Source organism: Neoarius graeffei, chromosome 13 (assembly GCF_027579695.1).
Source record: "Neoarius graeffei isolate fNeoGra1 chromosome 13, fNeoGra1.pri, whole genome shotgun sequence".
NCBI lineage: Eukaryota > Metazoa > Chordata > Actinopteri > Siluriformes > Ariidae > Neoarius > Neoarius graeffei.
The window spans coordinates 62,720,455-62,737,301 of NC_083581.1; the positions used below are offsets into that span (position 1 = coordinate 62,720,455).

The 16,847-nt window shown below is 41.2% G+C and overlaps 1 protein-coding gene across 5 annotated transcripts in view; it reads left to right on the top strand.

Annotated features, from left to right (window-relative positions):
• samd11 (sterile alpha motif domain containing 11) overlaps positions 1–16,847 on the top strand; it is a 109,896-nt gene that overhangs the window by 43,738 nt on the left and 49,311 nt on the right. For 4 of the 5 annotated variants that reach the window (XM_060938305.1, XM_060938304.1, XM_060938302.1 and 1 more), the window contains exon 4: positions 6,439–6,551. In XM_060938305.1, coding sequence (XP_060794288.1) covers positions 6,439–6,551 — 113 coding nt within the window. The remainder of the gene's footprint in view (positions 1–6,438; positions 6,552–16,847) is intronic. The other variant, XM_060938303.1, reaches the window with a different exon arrangement.

Genomic DNA, 16,847 nt, shown 5'->3' on the forward strand with positions numbered 1-16,847 from the left:
ACACTTTTAGGCCCACTTTACACGGGGACGGTCTGAAACAAAAACGCAAAAGTCCGTTTTCGTTCTCACGTTTTTCCGCGTCTACACGACCGTTTTCAAGGAGGAAATCTGCGTCTATACGGTGACGCATAAATGTGTGGAATTCAATTGGATGTGCATGCCAGGCGGCTAGGTGGTGCTGTGAAAGACCTCCGCTATGTCTGCACGCATGCGCAACGTCTTCCGTCTTGTCTGATCTGCACATCTGCGCCGCGAAAACTTTGACGACTCTGGCTATGGTAAGTAAGAAAGTAAGTAAAAAAGTAAGAGCATACTATACCCGCCTCTGTTCATTAACGGTATATGTGCAGATTCGGTATAGATGTTCGAAGGACCCCTGGACGTTTATTAAAGCTGCCAGAGCAGCTTGAAGGTCCGTTGGATCGATGTAATCAGACATGCTCTTACTTTTTTACTTACTTTCTTACTTCCCAGGCTGGCATGTACAGTATATGACATATGTATGACGTAAACGTGTACCCGACGTGAGCAGATCCGAGCAGAGTTTCGCGTATTGGGTAGTTTAGACGGATATGCAACAGGGGGTGTTTTTAACTTATCCACTCTGGAAGGCGTTTTCAATTTTTTCCGTTTTTCAGCCTCGGAAACGCCGTCCCCGTGTAGATGAAAGGCACTTCCGATAAAATATTTAGTCGTTTTTACCCGACAGCGTCCTCGTGTAAACGGGCCCTTATTTACCACCATAAGTTGTCAAATGAATAGAAAATATAGTCAAGACATTTTTCTGGCCATTTTGAGCATTTAATCGACCCCACAAATGTGATGCTCCAGAAACTCAATCTGCTCAAAGGAAGGTCAGTTTTATAGCTTCTCTAAAGAGCTAAACTGTTTTCAGTTGTGCTAACATGATTGTACAAGGGTTTTCTAATCATCCATTAGCCTTCTGAGGCAATGAGCAAACACATTGTACCATTAGAACACTGGAGTGATAGTTGCTGGAAATGGGCCTCTATACACTGATGTAGATATTGCACCAAAAACCAGACATTTGCAGCTAGAATAGTCATTTAGCACATTAGCAATGTATAGAGTGGATTTCTGATTAGTTTAAAGTGATCTTCATTGAAAAGAACAGTGCTTTTCTTTCAAAAATAAGGAAATTTCAAAGTGACCCCAAACTTTTGAACGGTAGTGTACACATGCAGTATATATCTCATCTCATTATCTCTAGCTGCTTTATCCTGTTCTACAGGGTCGCAGGCGAGCTGGAGCCTATCCCAGCTGACTACGGGCGAAAGGCGGGGTACACCCTGGACAAGTCGCCAGATCATCACAGGGCTGACACATATGCCACTTTTCCACTACAAACGCGGCTGAGTTGGGCTGAGCCGTGCCGTGCTGAGTTGGGCTGAGTCGAGCTGAGCGGGGCTGTTGGAGTTGCATTTCGACTACAACCGCGCTGAACCGTGCTGGCTGGAAGTGGGTGGACACATTGGGTGGAGTTAGCGAAAGTGGGTGGACGTCACGTGATGTCGTTAAGCAGCGCAAACAGTGACATCAGTGACCTTTTAAGCGGTAGTCTCACGACCCGAATAGTAAACAATAAACATGGAGGACATGGAGTCGTTAGTGTTGCTGGTCTTGGTGCTGTGGCTTGTTGTCACCGACAACGCCAACAGATACTGGCAAGAGCGTATAGATGAGGCGAGGCGCATAAGGCTTCAGAAATTCTCGTAATTCGTAATTCTTCTTCTTCCGGGTTTACAGATCCCAGCGTGCTCGCGGGGCGTGTGTGGACACTCCTCACCAATCAGTGCACAGGGGAGTGTCTGCTCACGCCCCCAGCCTCACTCGGCTCGCTTTGGCTCGCTTCAGCCCCACTCCAAAACCGTGCGAGTTTTAGGGGCTAAGCAGGGCTGAAGCAAGCCGAGTCGTGCTGTTCTTTGGTAGTCGAAACGCGAGCCGTGTCGGGCTGAAGTGAGCTGAAAAAGGGTAGTGGAAAAGGGCCAATAGACACAGACAACCATTCACACTCAATTTTAGAGTCACCAGTTAACCTAACCTGCATGTCTTTGGACTGTGGGGGAAACCGGAGCACCCGGAGGAAACCCACGCAGACAACATGCAAACTCCACACAGAAAGGCCCTTGCCGGCCCCAGGGCTCGAACCCAGGACCTTCTTGCTGTGAGGCGACAGCGCTAACCACTACACCACCGTGCCGCCCCTGCAGTATATATGATTTAGAAATATTAATATTGTCAATTAAATAAATGAATAAACAAAATGCTTATTCTTAGTTCACTGAAAAATGTAAGAAGATTACGAAGTTATAGGGTGGGAGACTTCAACTTTCGAAATTATTTTCTGAAGTCATCCAATACTGTAAAAGGTGCGTGAATGGGTTTTTTCCCCCAGGCTTTGAGTTCAAAACAAAATCAGACGAGCATGAGAACAATACTATTTTTCAGTTTCACTGTATGGTATTTCATTTAAAACACCAGTGAAATAAAAAAAATCTAATCATAACCCAATTATAACCGGATAGTAATCATTGTTATTGTTCCCAAATATTTGTGCGTTTCTATTTCTAAATCATAACTATAGTTTGCTTTATGCTAATGGTATTTCCATTCACACAGTTGTCATGTGGGAAACTGGCAGTGGCAGATATGACCAGTAAAGTGATGTTCTGAGCTCAAGCTGAAAGACAAGTGAATTGTCAGGCCAGCTTGTTGAATGAGAAGAAATTCCTTTTGCCTGTGGCGTACTGTCTGTAGCCATGCTGCAAGCGTGACAGGCTGACATTACCGTGGAGCAGCCTGTAATCTGAGCACTGTAAAACTAGCATTTCAGCTGCCACAATCAGCGGGGCCACTGGCCTGCTACGGCAAAATGGTGGCGAGACGAGCCGCTGAAGCTGGCGACAGGTCGTTAAAATCGCTGCCTAGACCTCCCAAATCGTGAGCGTGGGCCTTAGCTTGGCAGGCGCTGAGAGATGGGAGTCCGATGGCTGGCTAAATTCTAATCGGCTATTCCATATTGTTATACTACATAAGGAGATCAGCGTTATAATCAGATTGCTTTGAAATACGCTCATGACATACTTCCTCTATCCTTCTCTATAGGTTTATCAGTGGCCCAAGTGGAGTTAATAATGTGCTGGGTAAGAAAGAGGACAAGAGGAGGAGGAGGAGGAAGGTGGTGGCTGGAAGGATTGAATAAAAAAGGGTCTGTCTTTGGATAAGCTACTACAATGAGTCCATCATTCATTAGTAGAAACTAAACAGTTTGTTGATTAACCCAGTAAAGTCTCAGAATCCAGGAAAAGTGCTTTACTTTCCGATTAGTTTCGTTGTAGTTCCCAAATAACTTATAGACTAAGGTACCAAATAGATGGCCTGCGGACCAGAACCGACCCACTAAAGGCTTTAATCCAGCCCGGCAATTGGGCTAAGAATCCATGTTCTAAGTTAAACTTGTTTTGTGGAACATAATTGAATTGGATGGATTTTTAAAAATAGCCTTTTTTTTCAATTAGGAGACGAAATGGAGCAATAAACTCAGGGCTGTAAATAGATACTGACAAAATGCACTAAGGTTATGTAATTCATTATTAACAAGCTAAAATTTTGATGGAATGAACTGCAGTCTGCTGATCTGTTTCAGAGGTGATATACGCTTGCTTAATCCGTTTATGCATTCAGAATGTACCGTTCAAACAAATGCTGAAAAAATCAACACATTTAAGAGGAGCTGTTGATGTGACTGGTCACTAATTTTTGCTTAATTTGTGTTGGTCTGGCCCACTTGAAACTGGACTAAGCGTAACATGGACCATTACTTAAAATGAGTTTGATACCTCTCATATATGTAGAAGTTATTAAATAGTTAAGTTATTCCATGAAATCGAGTCATGCATGAGCTGATGGCCGACGGGGCGCTTCTATAAGCCATGTGCGACGAGATTGAGCGGAATAACTGTTTTATTCTGTCCACATTCACTGAATTTTGAGAAGCAGAGCATTTTTATTTTTTTGCAAATTCGATAAATAAAAACTTTATACAAAATGTCAGACAAAAACAGACCGGCGAAATGACAGGAGCAATTTGTGAAAAATGCGATGATAATAATAATAATTCTTGAAAAATAAATATATGTTATTTACCAGCTGGGAGGGCCGTATGAAATACCGTGACCGAGGTCTTGAAAGTACTGAGCGAGGCCCTCTGGGCCGAGGTCAGTATTCAAGGCCGAGGTCATGGTATTTCACCATACGGACCGACCTTAAGCTGGTAAATAATATATTTAATTTTTTCTTTACCAAATTCTAACAGAAAACGAGAGCGCCCGAAAGGGAAAACCGAGCCGAGGCGAGCCGCCATTTTGAATCCTCATTCACGGCTGTAATAAAAATGGCTTCCTCCTCGGTATGCAAGTGCACTTCCATGGCAGGAAAAAAAAACTACATTTTGCCGCCTATGTAGTCCCCTATTTATACAAAATTGAGTCATTCAGGATTCAGCCATGTTTTTGCTCGGCGTTAGCAACAGTTAGAGGTTTTTAGCTTTCTCCTGAAATGTTTTCTTTTATTTCTTCTTCCTCAGGGTAGTAAAACTTGCTTTCGCTGTGAAGACTGTCATTATCGCTATCCATGCTGTAAAATTAATGCTATTCTCCTGAGAAACGCGAAAATAAATGTTGACAAAAATTGCTACTATGTTTGTTGTTGTTGTGAACGAGCGAGTCGCCAGAGGTCCGTAACCGGGGTCCGTAACTGGGGTCCGTACCGTAGGATACAGAACCATTCGCCAGCCAATCAGAGCGCAGGATTTAATAAAAACAGATACCTTCTTACCATCAAATACTTTCATTCCATATTTTGTTGCTTTTTTTTTCACTGTATTTTTTCGGTTTTTGTCAAGTTTATTTTTATAGCACTTTTAAAAATAGACATTGTCGCAAAGCACCTTTACAGAATTTCAGTGACTTTAAACATGAGCTAATTTTATCCCTAATCTATCCCCAATGAGCAAGCCTGTGGCGACGGTGGCAAGGAAAAACTCCCTCAGACGACATAAGGAAGAAACCTCGAGAGGAACCAGACTCAAAAGGGAACCCATCCTCATTTGGGTGATAACAGACAACATGATTATAACATTTTATAACAGTTTTAACATGAAGTCAGTTTCAGATGTTATAAATTCTTCATTGATGGAAACTTGAGTGCAAAACTGTTCATGACAACCGCAGTCCTAAAGTTAGCAAGTCAACTGAAGTCCTCAGCCATAAAAGCATTACTGTAAGAGTCCAGAGCGTCCTCCAGGTGTGACTTTCAACTGTCTGTACAGGGCCGTCCTCCACAGGAGCGATGTGATGAGATGCGATGTTCATTTTTGTTTTCGAGTAGAGTTTTTATTTCGTCCTCGGTTGCTTCAGCAGCACACTCTGCCATTTTGTTTTTCTTTGAGCTGATATCCTAGTGGTAGAGTAACCAATCAGAGCACGTTTTATGCTAATGTGCTTTATGATGAAGAATTGATTAATATAATGAGTATTTAAGGTGTTCCATTCATACTACGCTAGCTAAAATCTCGAATTTCTGGGTGTTAATAAACCAACATAACATCTTACAGTGGCTTCTTGAAAAATTCCTAAAAGTCATATTCAGCACATGTTTACTCCCCTTCAGCCCCGACGTCGATTCAACTCTTATCATTTTGCCTTTGTGCAATGACAGCTACCTCCGATGGTTTATCCTGGCTCACTGTCTGTGTCTCTTAATTCATTTCACAGAGGTGATGCTAAAAACCATAATCACTTCATTTAAGCTCCTAAACTGCTTAGGAGCCCTGAATGTGTTTCTTAGAACATCTTAAGACTGGAGATGAGACAGGATGAGAGTCCAAATTGCTTGATGCAGGAAACTGTCATTGCTTATTATATACTTTAAATCCAAAAGACAGTAGGCCAGTGGCAGGGACAGGGTTCTACTAGACGAGAGGAAGCCTGTTACGGATAACCTCAAGGCTCTGCAAGACCAGCAGTAAGGCTTTGTGCATCTGTGGTGTAGGTGTTTATACTGTGTCTGTGGGTGTTGACTGTGGAATTGCTGCGATACCGTTTTGTAACATCATACATCGCTGCTGTAGATGAAGGTATGCCGAGTCGCATGCTAATGTTGCTTCATTTATTACTTCAAGTTGGGTGGGTTGATCATTTATCTTGTGGCATGTTGAGACTTTGTAATAATTGAAAAGTCAGCTGTTCTGTAAGATGTTTAGACTTCCTTTTAGCACCGTGCACGCTGTGAGTCATTTCTCGGTGTTGTTGTGGTTAGTTTCTGAGTGAAGTGTTGCTTTGTTATATGTGAGATTAGAAATCCCCGCTGCTACTCACTGTCTTGCTCCTGCTTTCTCTTTCTCTTTGTCTTTCTCAGTAGTCGTGACAGTGACCTCTCAACGATCATCTCCAACCTGCACCACACTCGACAGCACGGTATGCCTGAGGGCCAGCCCTGCTCCGACATCAGTCTCACCTCCACACACTCAGGTAAGACACACCTCGAGCTCAAACTTCTGTGAGTTCAGTCATTAACTACGGGTAGTTCTGTCTCTGTCTCTCTCTCTCTCTTTAGCCAAAAGGTTTCACCTTCTTTGCTTCTGTAATGATTCAGCCTGTCCAATATCTGAATGTTAATTTGCTTAATTGGGCAATATAAGCTCATTACTCATCCCATTGTGTCCATTCCTTAATGCTGTCTCCTCATTATCTCCTCACATTGTTAAACAACCTCGCTAACCCTGTTTCTTCGTACTCCTAACTTTAAACTTACAAGTACAAGCATTTGTGACTTGGTAGTTATATTTCATTGCTTCGTTTCTATTCCTGTAAGATATATTCGTACCCAGGGGTGGGCAATATGACCAAAATATCATATAATTATACATTTTGTTAACAAACTGCTCGAAAAGAAATAGCTATGAAGAGCTCAGTTTGGTGATACTTTTATTTAATTTTTAGAAAAATAAGGTATTTTAAGGTGTTATTTCTGTATTTAAAAATATTTAAAAGTTTAATAAGAAGGAAAAATAACACTAAAACATTTGACAATGTTAAAGATCCAGTAAGAAACTGGATTCCACCATCAAATCTGCTGTTTTTCTTGCTCCCCTTGTTTTTCGCTGATATTCTAAGATGTTTTAAACGTTCTTAAAAAAAAAAAGATATTGCAATACTAATGATAGCTCAGAAAAAATGTATTGAGATAAATGATATTGATATGGTAGTGCTTCGGGAACGAAATCACATTCACAGCAAAATGTGGTAACTTTTCAAGTTGCAGTACTCAAGATAATGGTACTAAATAAAAATTTCACACTGTATGAGGTATCTTTTGACCCTAAACAAAGCATAGAAAAATTGGCTATGTTTAACTCTGAACGCAAAATATTTTACAAGGAAAGAAAAGTCAGTAACGGAATTACGTCAGAAAAAAAAGTAAACTTTCATTTCTTAAAATTCAAACCAAGATTTTTCTGAAGCGACGTCGCTATAATTGGGGTGATGATTTTAAAATATGGTTTTCACTACATTTAGCCTTGGATTTCATACTTTAGCAAGATCACTGAGCTGACAGGTTAAGGCAATTTTAATAATTTCATAAGTTTGGCCTCTCTGCTGAAGAAGTGCCCGTATATGAATATTGATATCTCATTGCATCATAAATATTTGTGGTTAAATAATAACAACACAAAACAAAATCTTTAAAACTGATAGAACTCAATATTGACTTATATGGAAGGCAATATGTAAATCAATAATACTTAATATCCTATATCTTGTTGTACTGTATAATAATACTGTTATATCCTATTTAAAAAGTCACTGTGTCTTATCATGGCGTCTTTCTTAGTCTTGGTCTAATGATTCAGAGAGGATTATAGAGAAAGTTATCTTCATGCTCCAGATGTTTGAACTGGAAAGCAGGTTTCCAGTTAAAAGCTGGATATTTCAGAAGACTACTTTCCCATATGTTTAATTATGAAGCGTATTTACTGTATTCTTAAACTCAAATTTTGTAGAATGTGATTTTTAATGGTAATTTAGTGTGCACTCTGGTCAAAGCAAGAAATATATAGCTATTTCTTATTTCCTTTGACGAAAAAAGTATATGTGACAAATGGTGTTGCATCATAAAATATAAGAGCCTATCATATTCCAATATGCAAATACAGGTCATGGGGGTGGAGCCAAGGTGGATGTATAAGGTTAAAGTGCCATTCCACCATTGGATGTATTCTTTGGCATAAAATACAATATATTTTGACAACATATATAAATGGTATCACTAGATAGAGAAATCTTTTAGCTTCAAAATGATATATCAAACATAATTTTTTGACAACGACAAGTATATTAATGTTGCGACCAAAGTCACCTACCCTTTTAATTTCCGCGCGTGATGTCATCGGCAGGTTCCCCTTCTTGTGTACCACGTGACGTGTGACGTGGCACATATTATCAGCAATGGCGGATAGAACGCGATAAAAATAATACCAATAAATCTAGCTAATACCAATAAATCTAACTAACTGAAAGATTAACTCAAAATTTTTCCCAATTTTTTTGGCCCCCATATACGAGAAGAAATGACTCTCTCACTTTGGGGGTTTCCTGGTCTAAAAATAGACCGACACGTGGTACACAAGAAGGGGAACCTGCCGATGAGATCACGTTTCACTACCGCGCGGAAATTAAAAGGGTAGGTGACTTTGGTCGCAAAATTAATATACTTGTCGTTGTCAAAAAATTATGTTTGATATATCATTTTGAAGCTAAAAGATTTCTCTGTCTAGTCATGTTGTCATAAAATATATTGTATTTTATGCCAAAGAATACATCCAATGGTGGAATGGCACTTTAAACCTTGATTTTTTTATTTTATTTTTAATTTTTTTTTTTTGCAGAACAAATGTATATACTTCTGTCCCTTTTTATATTTTCATGTCTGTAAACAAGCCAGCCCAATTACGTCTTTAATTTTGTCCCTGGGTCAGGTCAAGGGTCAGATGAGGGCAGACCAGGACAGTGGGAGAGGAGCCAAAGAGGTGATGATGTCAGTAGTTATGGTGCATAGACAGAAAAAAAATTGTATATGGCTGCGAGATAATAAATGTTTTTATTCTGTGTCCCAACTGTTAATTGGTTCTGTTACACCTTTTAGTCGCAAATATTAGTTCTGGGTCTGTTAGCGTTGAAAACAGAACTGTGTTGCTATATAGGTGTTAAGGTTACGCTACAAATGTTGAAATTGTCTCACTAATAGGATCAAAGAACGCCCAAGTGTTCATTTTCCATGCTAAACTGAGAGACTCCAGCAGCTTGAAAAAAAAATCGTTGTTTCTTTCACACAGTCTATTTCACTTCCTTTCAAGTCTGACTTGCCGTGGGTATGTGGTTACGGAACCAGGGAGACCGAGAGGGAGAGGGAGAAGGGGGGGGATAAAGCCAGGTTGGAGTCCTGTGTGGTATCAGGGGAGAGCAGACAGCAGCAGAGTCGTGCAAGACAGGCGGAGAAAGGGGTTGGGGGGGGGTTGCCGCCGCCACGGAGAGGGCCGTTAATTAAATCTGAGGGTCAGACAGGAGAGCCAACCTAGGCGTCAGTCCCATTCAGCCAGTGACGGCGCTTCGGCGGCACTCTCTCTCTCTCCTCCTCCTCCTTCTATCCCTCTGGCCGACTCAGTGAAGGGGAGGAGGGAGAGGAGGAGCAAGTGAGGGGGAGGGCAGGGGCGCCAGCAGATTGTCTGGCTCCCTGTGTAGACTCCTAAACGTGGCTTTGCGGTCAAACCAGAGCGTCCGTAATAGGCATATAAGGTTTTTTTTTTTTTAAATATATGCTGGGTGAGAGCATATGAGAAAGGAGACCAGAATAATGAAATTTGTTAGTGTGATTATTATCAGTCTTTGTCTTTTCCCTATTGATTACTCTGGGGGCTACTTACAAATCTTTTTTACGTTTTTTCTTATCTCATGGTGTAATTTTCTCTCTGCCCGTGTCCGTAGTTCTTTTGTGTTTTTTCTTCTTTTCTTTTTCTTTTCCTTGTAATTCTTTGTCCTCTCTCTCTCTCTCTCTCTCTCTCTGTCTGTCTGTCCTCCCCTGAGGCTCTCAGCGGGTGAGCAGCAGAGCAGTCCAGGGAGGTGGTGTTGCATCTTCTGGGCTAGCAAAAGAGCCACGCAGCTCTCTCCCCCCTGCAGCCAATCAATGGTAGCCTTTCAAGCCCTGGCCGAGGCCCGCAAACAGGGGGATCAATAAGTTATTAGCACCATTCTGTCAGATGTAATGTGGAGATTGATTGGAGGCCGTGGCTTCGCCGCACCACCCGCCACTTCCCCTGCCTGATAAAGATGACAGATTAAGGGTATAAGGAAAAGGAATTAAGGAGTCTGGCCCGCTCGACCTGTCAGTGACCACAGCGAGGCAGAGGAGGAGAGAGGCAAAAGGGCAAAGGGGAGTAAAACAGGCCACCTCCTTCTCAAATGAATCCCTTTCTTCTTCTTTATGTCTCACCCTTTTCTCACATCCTCTTACTTCCTTGCACTTTTTAATTGAATGGGAGCTGAAGTTAAGTGTGCTTAAGAGCAGCAGTAGAGACTGTGCCTGTAAAGAGAGGCTGATTATCCCAAGCACAGAGAGAGAGAGAGAGAGAGAGAGAGAGAGTCTGTTATATTTTCTATAGGCTTTGAGCACTGCAGTAGAGAAGCCCAGGCTGGCAGGATTGTGGAACTAGGCAGTGCCAGTGCTCCCTGTTTGGTGCTAAATCTGAGCATCACAGTGTTAAGAAGCAACATTTAATTGGTCTTAAAGGCTTTCTGCCTTTAGATCTCTGGCCCTCAGGCAGCAGCAGACAGACATTACTGAATCCCTCTCTCCCCAGCCTCCCCTCTCCTCCCCGCTCCTCTCCGCTCTGCAGGCTGAATGATCTTGGGGCTTACTGTATCATTGCTTTTCTGTTTACTTTACTTCTTCCATTTTTGTTGTGGACTACTCAGGCTTTTGCTTTTTATTTGTACATGAGTGATAGCCTGAGAAAACCCTTCTCATGGTTGACATTTTCACTCGAGCGGCGGCTACAGTTATCGACACCTTAACGAGCTTTTGGCCGTTGCAAAAGTAGAAAAGACCTTCAATACGTACATTGTGCATGTCTAATTACTCAAACTTCCACTGGAAAAAAACGAGTTGATTCCCGATTACTTAGCATATCAGATCACGTGACACCGTTCCACAGTTATTGACACCTTTGTCCACAGTTATCGACAGCGTTCCACAATTATCGACATCCAGATGATAATTTCTTAAAAAAAATCATCGGTATGTGGTATTAAGTTAACAAAACATAGTTTTTATTTAAAATTTGTTTTCCATAGACTTATATTTAGTACAAAATATCTTCTATATAAATATATCAATGTCGGTGTTTACGTAAATGAGGAAGTAATTCTAATGTTTGTAAACAAATGAACTGATAATATTTAACTTGCGTCAGAAAATCTTTTTCTTCCACTTTCTACCCACTTTCTAAGTGTTTTCCTAGATCACATTTTGGTAATCATTCGTTGTTGTTTGTATTAATTTCTAGTTTTGTAGTTTACCAATAAATGTCAACAGGCAATTGACATTGTAACCACATGAAAAGCCAGGTCAAAGGTCACATGTCATTCCTCAAACCAAAATATAAAATGTCTACTGATATTGTAATATGTGGCAGATATTTACAACAAACTGCAAAAAAAAAATCTGAATGGAATAGAAAAATCTGAATATTTCAAGCACGCAATTTTTTACGTTAGGAATTTAATTCTGCTCTAATTCTATTTATTGCAATAGGATTCCAAATACTCTATAAACATTCCATTCTGCAGCACTTTTATTTTTTTTTAAAGTACTTCATCTACTTCAACAATGTTACACAAAGATCGATCCGTAACAGTTGTAAATGTCACTTAAGTCCACAGGGTGTCGATAATGGTGGACACCGGTGAAAGTAATCACTATTATCAACATCGCACGTGACTTCTCAAATGTGCGTTTAGATACAAAATGGCGACTGTCAAGTGAAAGAGTAAGACACAAAGTAGGTTTCAACAAGATCATGAAACATTGGTGAATTTGATTAGTAAAAACATGTCCATGATCTTTCCACCATGCTTACCTGCGATGATAACGTCCAGGTTTTCCTCAAATTGCTGATCGTGCTGAAAAAAATTCCATCTCAGGTAACGAGCTGCGTCATCAGACGACAAGATCAAAGGGCGAGGCAGGTCTTCCGGTTGATTAATTAACCAATAATAACTGCTGTTACTGAAACTCATCTCATCTCATCTCATTATCTCTAGCCGCTTTATCCTGTTCTACAGGGTCGCAGGCAAGCTGGAGCCTATCCCAGCTGACTACGGGCGAAAGGCGGGGTACACCCTGGACAAGTCGCCAGGTCATCACAGGGCTGACACATAGACACCTATGTGGAATAGAAAAATGTCTGACACATAGACATTCACACCTACGGTCAATTTAGAGTCACCAGTTAACCTAACCTGCATGTCTTTGGACTGTGGGGGAAACCGGAGCACCTGGAGGAAACCCACGCGGACACGGGGAGAACATGCAAACTCCGCACAGAAAGGCCCTCGCCAGCCACGGGGCTCGAACCTGGACCTTCTTGCTGTGAGGCGACAGCGCTAACCACTACACCACCGTGCCGCCCTGTAAAATTGTTTTTTATTGGTAAATCTGGAAAGGTGTCGATAATTATGGACTGTCGATAATTGTAGCCGCTGCTCTGTATATCGTTCTTAAAACTACACACTGAAATGGTTTCCTTTTTGCATGTATATCTCCTATCGGTAAAGTAATGATGTTTTAAATCTAATTGCCCCAAAAGTGAAAAGGAGAAAATGTTCAGGAGTGCAGGAGCATCAGACATTTTGACAGCTGGTATCAACTGAATTGATGAGGTTCATGGTGATTTTGATATCGCATGTAGCAGTACCCAGGAGAGTCTTTCATCATTTTTTGCCTGTTTGCCAGAATTCAGTCATCAACAACATCCGAAGTGTTTTCCCAGACTGTTACACATATGGCTTATTGTGCCTTAGTATAGACAAGTGGCTAATACTTAGCATTATGTCTCAGATAAACATATATTATGATATAACACATAGATTCCCAACCATGGCCCTGATATACCTGCAGATTGTAGTGGTTTACCTGCTCACCCACTTTAGGGCTGTTAATTCATTGTTTAGTTGAATCAGGAAGAACATTTAAATGTGCAGAACAAAGGATAATACAGGACTAGGGTTGGGAACCTATGAAGTAACATAATATTATATCATAATGTTTTATACAAAAGTAAAAAACAAAGCGTTATACTTAAACCAGTGATTAGTGGCCACCAGCTACATAAAGTTAGCTACGTACATAGCAGTGGCGGCTGCTGGTTTTTAAAACAGGGGAAGCCCATTTTACGCATTCATCGTAAAACCTGTAGGCCGGATATCAAAGCATAGAAAGGTGTGCCCCATTAGCACAGTGAACTAGACAACCCTACCTAGTGGCAGAAAGTATTTTTGCTTGTACATTTCATGTTATAGTCTGGCTTGCCAGGCTAGTGCCTCATATCCTTAATCAAAAATATCAAACATCCAAAAATCACTGGCTATTCAACGAAGAGCCTTGAACATCATACCCTGATATGCAACACAGAGTCTTTAACACAACACCCAGCTGTGCAACACATCCTTGAACATCTGCAACACAGTCTGGAAATTCATAAACAGGTAGGCTATGCAACACACAGAACCTTGAATATCATACCCAGGTATAACCTATAACACAGAGCCCACCATTCTCTTAACATTACTGAACAATATACACACTTCAGATTCATGAACATTATATGATGCACACTATTTATACACAAATTCTGCCCTCCGCTCCTTTTCCAGAAAATGGTCTGTGACCCTGTCATACCAGCTGGTTGTGCTTTCCAGAGACTTCACCAATTTCTGTTAGCAGCTAGCACTGCAGATCCCAATAAGGCTCAAGCTAGCCTACAACCAGATTGAACTACAAATGAAATAAACGAGTGAATTCACGAATGATCAAACTGATAGAATGGATGAAAGTTAACGGAGCACAACGAGTAATATTTACATTTATTTACAGAGTAATGTACAGAGACATCAATGAGAAGAAACGTTTATATGAAAAGAAATTCGGACAGCACTTTGGCACACGACTGCACTTTCTCGACATCCACTAGGGACTCACTGATCATGCTTCCGTGTTCCTCGCCGAAGTACCGCCCTCCTCATGTCTTTCAAACACTACCTCCAATAATCCTTTATCAGCCCGGCTTCTTGTCCCTCCTACTGTCTCGTTTAGTCCCAGAGAAGCCCGGCTTCCCTGGAAGTGATGATTTTGTTGATTTTAACCAATAACAACTAGCCGAAATTGGCTGTTCAGAGCCGTCTCGTAGACTGCAACTGATACCCGGCTGCCAGTCAGTGTTGCCAGATACTGCTGACGTTTTCCATCCCAAAATATGTTCAAAACCCGCCAAAATGCACTTAAAACCGCCCAATCTGGCAACACTGCTGCCAGTCCATAGAGCCCATTGAAATAAGAAAGGTTACAGCCTGGCAGCAAAGGTGATTCTCATAGCGAACTGCAAGTTCGTCAGACATCACTCAAATAAGTTACGGGATAGTTATGAACATAAATACAGTCTTGGGCATATGTTATGCAAGTTATTGTTTTAATGAAAATTCAACATCGTAGACGCCGCAGTTTGGGGAGAGAATTTTAGGGGAAGCTTGGCTTCCCTTGTTGTCTCTGAGAAATCGCCCCGGTACATAGAAAGATGAATATACGAAGTAAGTATATATTTTTATTCTATCCACATTCACTGGATATGAGTAATCGCACGCTCTGATTGGCTACTCTACTACTAGGCTATCAGCTCATATACCATGAGTAGAGAAAAACAAAATGGCAGAGTGTGTTGGTGAACCAACCAAGGACGAAATAAAAACTACTCGAAAACGGACCCCCCCCCCCAAAAAAAGCAACAAAATAAGGAATAAAAGCATTTCATTGTAAGAACGTATCTTTTTTATTTTTCAAGAATTATTATTATGCCATTTTTTCACAAATTGCTCCTGTCATTTTGCCGGTTTGTTTACATTCTAAGCGGAAATGATTTTGTCGGACGTTTTGTATAAAGTTTTTATTTATCAAATTTGCAAATAACTGTTAAATATCCCAAATAAAATAGCTTCTTATCAATGGTTGCACGGTAAAGTTATTAAAAAGCATTGCTACCAGCTATATTATATGTAGTTGCAATTGACCCGTCCATCAGTAGGATCGTGTTTGCCTCATTTAAAAAAACAGTGCTGAGCAAACTGGTAAACTCAGACTGAAATTCCCAGAGACACTGGGGAAAAAAAAAAGCTACAGCAACTGCTATCTGATGTCTGTATCCGTTGTCTGTATCCATTGGAAGGCTACGCAAAGATACAATTCCTTTCCGACAGCCGACAAAAAAAAATTCCCCACAGCTTCTGCTCCAATAGACCTACTACAGAGCACAGTACCAGCACTCCTCATCAATTCATAGATCAAGCTGTTGTGTGTTGAAGAAACGGCCATATGTAAATATATTGTAGACGGATGTATTTAAATGTATGCAAATGTATCTGTGGTAGTGACATCACAACCATGAAGAATTCAAACTCGACTATTTTTGGTATCTCGACTGTGTGGACCGGAGAGGAACGAAACGGTAATAGTGATTATATTGTACAACAATATTTTTATATGAAAAACTTTCATATAATACTGGAAAACTAAGAAAAACACAGTTAGAATAATGGGGGAACGAAGAAGGGAGACATTGGGAGAGTTTGCACTGAGTAGGGAACTGAATTTTTCTCAAAAGAACAGAAGAAGCAGTGTGTGAGTCAGTGCCGCTGTTGGCTTCCAAGTCTCTGTACAGAATAAGGTCCTCTTCCTCTGCATGCCGACCCTTCACTCTTTGCTTTTGTTGAGTGCATTATGTGAATGAGGGCCAAGTGCTAAAAGCAGAGGGAACGTGCTATGGAGCCGGGCTTCCTCCGCTTGTCTTGTGTCGGTGCCATGGGCACACTGCTCTGCTTCAACCTTTGGCTTCAACCCATCTTAAAGCCAGCCAAATTTCTATCTCCGTAGCGTCTTTGGCTCTCGTTAAAATTATCTTTAAGTATTTACTTTCACCCTTTGCACAGCAGGATACTTACCAGCCTGGATATATACACACTAAGTTGTCACAATATTCAGGATACTGATCTAGTAAGTAATAGACTAACAATGGTATGTGACTCATTTCAAGTTTTTTTTAGAAATATATAAAATGCATGGCCGAGGTTTGCAGCCGAGTGCGAAGCGGCTGGGATGAGGATCAGCACCTCCAAATCCGTGGCCATGGCCGGAAACGGGTGGAGTGCTTACTTCGGGTCAGGGGGAGTTGCTACCTAAAGTGGAGGAGTTTAATTATCTTGGGGTTTTGTTCACGAGTGAGGGTAAGGGGGAGCGGGAGTTGGACAAACGGATCGGGGCAGCGTCAGCAGTGATGTGGACACTAAACCGGTCTGTGGTAGTAAAGAGAGAGCTGAGCCAAAAGGCAAAGCTCTCAATTTACTGGTCCATCTACGTTCCCACTCTCACCTATGGTCACGAGCTATGGGTAGTGACCGAAAGAATTAGATTGCAGATACAAGCGGTAGAAATGAGTTTTCTCCGCA